We start from the raw sequence: 3,913 nt of genomic DNA on the forward strand, positions 1-3,913 counted from the left end.
TAACCAGAAGATCCAGCTGCTCAAGCACTCGCTGAAGCGGTACGAGGATCTTCATGTTGATATTGACGGTGACGGCGACGATAGTAAGCTCCACAAAGGAAGAAGCTGCAATTTCGTCCAAAGACTGACCATCGTACAGACGATAGTCTCGATATTCCCAGCCAAAGAAAACCCCTCAGCGGACAACTGTCTCTGCGCATACACGCTGTTGCCGATGTTGATCACGCAGCCACTGGGCGCTTTAGTCGGGGCCCAGAAACCTTCGTCAACATCAAGGTCGAGGACACCATCAAAGGCCGTACCAAGCCAACAAGAAACGACCGCTGGACCGACGAAGTCCACGACTTCAGCATCGACAAGGCAAATGAGATTGAAATCACAGTCTACGACAAGACGGGCGACCATCTTCTGCCCATTGGCATGCTGTGGGTACGCATATCCGATATTGCCGAGGAGATGCGCAGGAAGAAGATTGAGACGGAGCTTGCAAACTCTGGTTGGGTCGCTGCTGACAAGATGGGAGGCCACACTGGAATCCAGCCCGACATGCAGTTTCAGCCACCCCCAGGACAAACCCCCACTGGCGGTCCTGGTGGAGGTCCTGCTCCTGCCGGTGTGAGACCGCCTGGGGCACCGCAGCCGCAAACTGGGCCTATCATGATTGATGACTGGTTCTCACTGGAGCCGGTTGGCCGCATCCATCTCACCATGTCATTTGTCAAGAACACAGGCAACAAGCAGCCCTTTGATCTTGGTCTCGGTCGTAAGGGTGCTGTCCGTCAACGCAAAGAGGATGTGGTCGAGCAGTATGGACACAAGTTTGTGCAACAGCAGTTCTACAACGTCATGCGCTGCGCTCTCTGTGCCGAATTTCTCAAGTATGCTGCAGGCATGCAATGCTCCGACTGCAATTATACTTGCCACAAGAAATGCTATCCCAAAGTCGTCACAAAGTGTATCACCCAGTCCAATGCCGAGACCGATCCCGACGAGGCAAAGCTCAACCACCGAATTCCACATCGTTTCGAGAACTTTTCCAATATGGGTGCCAATTGGTGCTGTCACTGCGGTTACGTTCTTCCGCTTGGCCGGAAGCAGACTAAGAAGTGTAATGGTGAGTATCTCGACATGGCCGCCAGCTCTAATATCATACTAACTTCATTGCAGAATGTGGCCTCACTTGTCACGCTCACTGCGTTCACTTTGTACCAGACTTTTGCGGAATGTCCATGGAAGTCGCCAACCAGATTCTAATGGAGATTAAGAGAACCAGAAGAGGTCAATCTTCATCAGGCCCTGGTATGAGCCAGCGCACTCTGAGACCGCAATCGGCAGCGAAGCCATTGCCATCGACGCAGCCTCAATCTCCTGGACAGCCAGGCCAGGAATCACCAACCCAATCCGACAGGTACTCCTACGGCAAGGAACAAATGAGTCCTCCACCCGGTCCGCCACGACAGCCATCTTATCCTTCATCAGCAACTTCAGTTGATGCTGCGCGCGCCTCTTACTCAACAACGGGAACGGGATCCACTGGAGCTCCTACATCGCCGACTTCGGGATCGAGACCCCCTTCGGGCCCACGCACTCAGTCTTCAGTAGCTGCGGCCGCAGCAGCAATGAACAAAGCCACACAACCTGGATATGGCCGCAGCAACACAGATTATTCACCTCAAAGCGGACGATCATCTGGCAGTGGATATCCAACAGAGCAACGTATGTCACAGCAGCAAGCACCCCAACCAGCGGCCTATGACCCATCAGTCTACGCCAACATTCCAAGCTACCCACCAAGTCACCAACAGCCCGCACCCGTGCCGTCCTACCCAACGAAATCCTCCTATCCTCTGCCTCAACCCCCGCCACCACAATCGCCACCACAACATCCGCAGCAACCAACGCCTGCGCAACAAAAGATGCCGGAGCCGCAGGCGCTCACCCAGCCGCCACCATCTGCAGTGGGAGAAGCGCCAGGAAAGAAGGTTACTCCCGCAGCCAACACACAGGGTACTGGCAAGAGGATAGGATTGGACCACTTCAACTTCCTTGCTGTTTTGGGTAAAGGTAACTTTGGAAAGGTCATGTTGGCTGAAACCAAGACCACCAAGCAGCTCTACGCCATCAAGGTTCTGAAGAAGGAATTTATTATCGAGAACGATGAAGTGGAGAGTACGCGGTCGGAGAAGAGAGTGTTCTTGATTGCCAACAAGGAGAGGCATCCCTTTTTGCTGAACCTCCACGCCTGTTTCCAAACTGAGACACGAGTCTACTTCGTCATGGAGTATATCAGTGGTGGTGATTTGATGTTGCACATTCAACGTGGGCAATTCGGCACAAAACGCGCACAGTACGTTTTCACTATATGGGTAAAGAAGCACTTGCTAACGCTAGAACAGGTTCTATGCGGCCGAAGTCTGCCTCGCCCTCAAGTACTTCCATGAGAACGGTGTCATTTACCGAGATTTGAAACTCGACAATATCATGTTGACTCTTGACGGACACATCAAGGTTGCCGATTATGGTCTGTGTAAAGAGGAGATGTGGTATGGCTCAACCACCAGCACATTCTGTGGTACTCCTGAGTTCATGGCACCAGAAGTAAGTCGCATTTTTAACCCAAAACGACCATTTCTAATGTTTGATCCTCCAGATTCTCTTGGATAAGAAGTACGGACGCGCAGTTGACTGGTGGGCATTTGGTGTTCTTATCTACCAGATGCTTCTTCAGCAGTCGCCTTTCCGTGGTGAGGACGAAGACGAAATCTACGACGCCATTCTTGCCGACGAGCCGCTCTACCCCATCCACATGCCGCGTGACTCTGTATCAATTCTACAGAAGCTACTCACCCGTGAGCCTGAGATGCGTCTAGGATCTGGACCGACTGATGCACAGGAGATCATGTCTCATGCCTTCTTCAGGAACATCAACTGGGACGACATCTACCACAAGAGAGTACAGCCACCATTTATTCCACAGATTACGAGCCCAACGGACACGAGCAATTTTGATACCGAGTTTACGAGTGTGACGCCAGTGCTTACACCTGTGCAGTCTGGTATGTGGACCCGTGTAGCCATGTCATGTTTGGGAAATTTTGCTGACAACAAATCTAGTTCTTTCACAAGCCATGCAAGAAGAGTTCCGTGGTTTCTCCTACTCTGCCGATTTTGCTTAGTCGTACGCCACTTCCTGATACCCTGAGCTTTTTTGTTTTGGAGAAAATGCGGTCGTCATTTGCTCTTGTGTGTTGGCATGCTCAGCGATGGGCCTGGCGGCGAGTAGACTAGCAGGGCCGACGAGTCTCACCAGTGTGGTCTTGTTCGCGTGAAAAAGTGTTGTTTGGTTGGCGAGTCGGTCTTTTGTTGGGGTAGTAATACTATGACGGATGAGGAAGCAAAGGATGGTTGTTTTTGTGTGTTTTGGAGTGTATTGGTACGGAGTGTGTGAGCAAAGTAGGCTGGGTGAGGACGAAGTATACATGGACAGCCGGATGTGTGTTTGGTATGAAGAAGAGGTTTTGTGGTCAAAGTGGGCGTAGTGTCGGTGTGCGTATATCATGAAAGTGTGGGAAGCGTTGCAGCGAACGAGCAAATAATTGACCGTCTGCAAATCAGCCATGTACAGCGATAGATGAAACAGGGGAAATGTGTCTTGAGTATCTGACTATTGAAGATGCTACGTTTGTTTGTTTGTTTTCCATCTACGAGACGCGTAACTATTATTGTATCAGACAACTAGGGTGTTGATAATCATCTCTTTTGTGCCCCTGAAAATGCGGGGAAACTGAGTCTACTTACCCCGCAAGTACAGTCACCTATCAGAAGTTTGTTCGCGTAAGCACGGGCCCACCCCAACCACAATCGAGCTGCAGAGCTCCATCTTCTTCAACACCACGTAACTACATCAAAATGG

At 51.1% G+C, this 3,913-nt stretch overlaps 2 protein-coding genes across 2 annotated transcripts; both read left to right on the plus strand.

The window, feature by feature from the left end:
- Positions 1–515: 515 nt before the first annotated feature.
- Positions 516–665, plus strand: COCCADRAFT_108881 (uncharacterized protein; the record flags this gene model as incomplete). The annotated part of the gene is made up of 1 exon (XM_007718965.1): positions 516–665. A coding segment is annotated over one exon (150 nt), but the record flags the coding sequence as incomplete, so codon positions are not given.
- A 1,416-nt stretch (positions 666–2,081) lies between these two features.
- Positions 2,082–3,899, plus strand: COCCADRAFT_40957 (uncharacterized protein; the record flags this gene model as incomplete). Its single annotated transcript, XM_007718966.1, has 4 exons — positions 2,082–2,347; positions 2,397–2,598; positions 2,651–2,953; positions 3,873–3,899. The coding sequence occupies 4 exons, from the start codon at positions 2,082–2,084 to the stop codon at positions 3,897–3,899; spliced, it is 798 nt and encodes a 265-aa protein (XP_007717156.1).
- Between the last annotated feature and the right edge of the window lie 14 nt (positions 3,900–3,913).

This window comes from Bipolaris zeicola (assembly GCF_000523435.1).
Source record: "Bipolaris zeicola 26-R-13 unplaced genomic scaffold scaffold_268, whole genome shotgun sequence".
NCBI classification, from domain to species: Eukaryota; Fungi; Ascomycota; class Dothideomycetes; order Pleosporales; family Pleosporaceae; genus Bipolaris; species Bipolaris zeicola.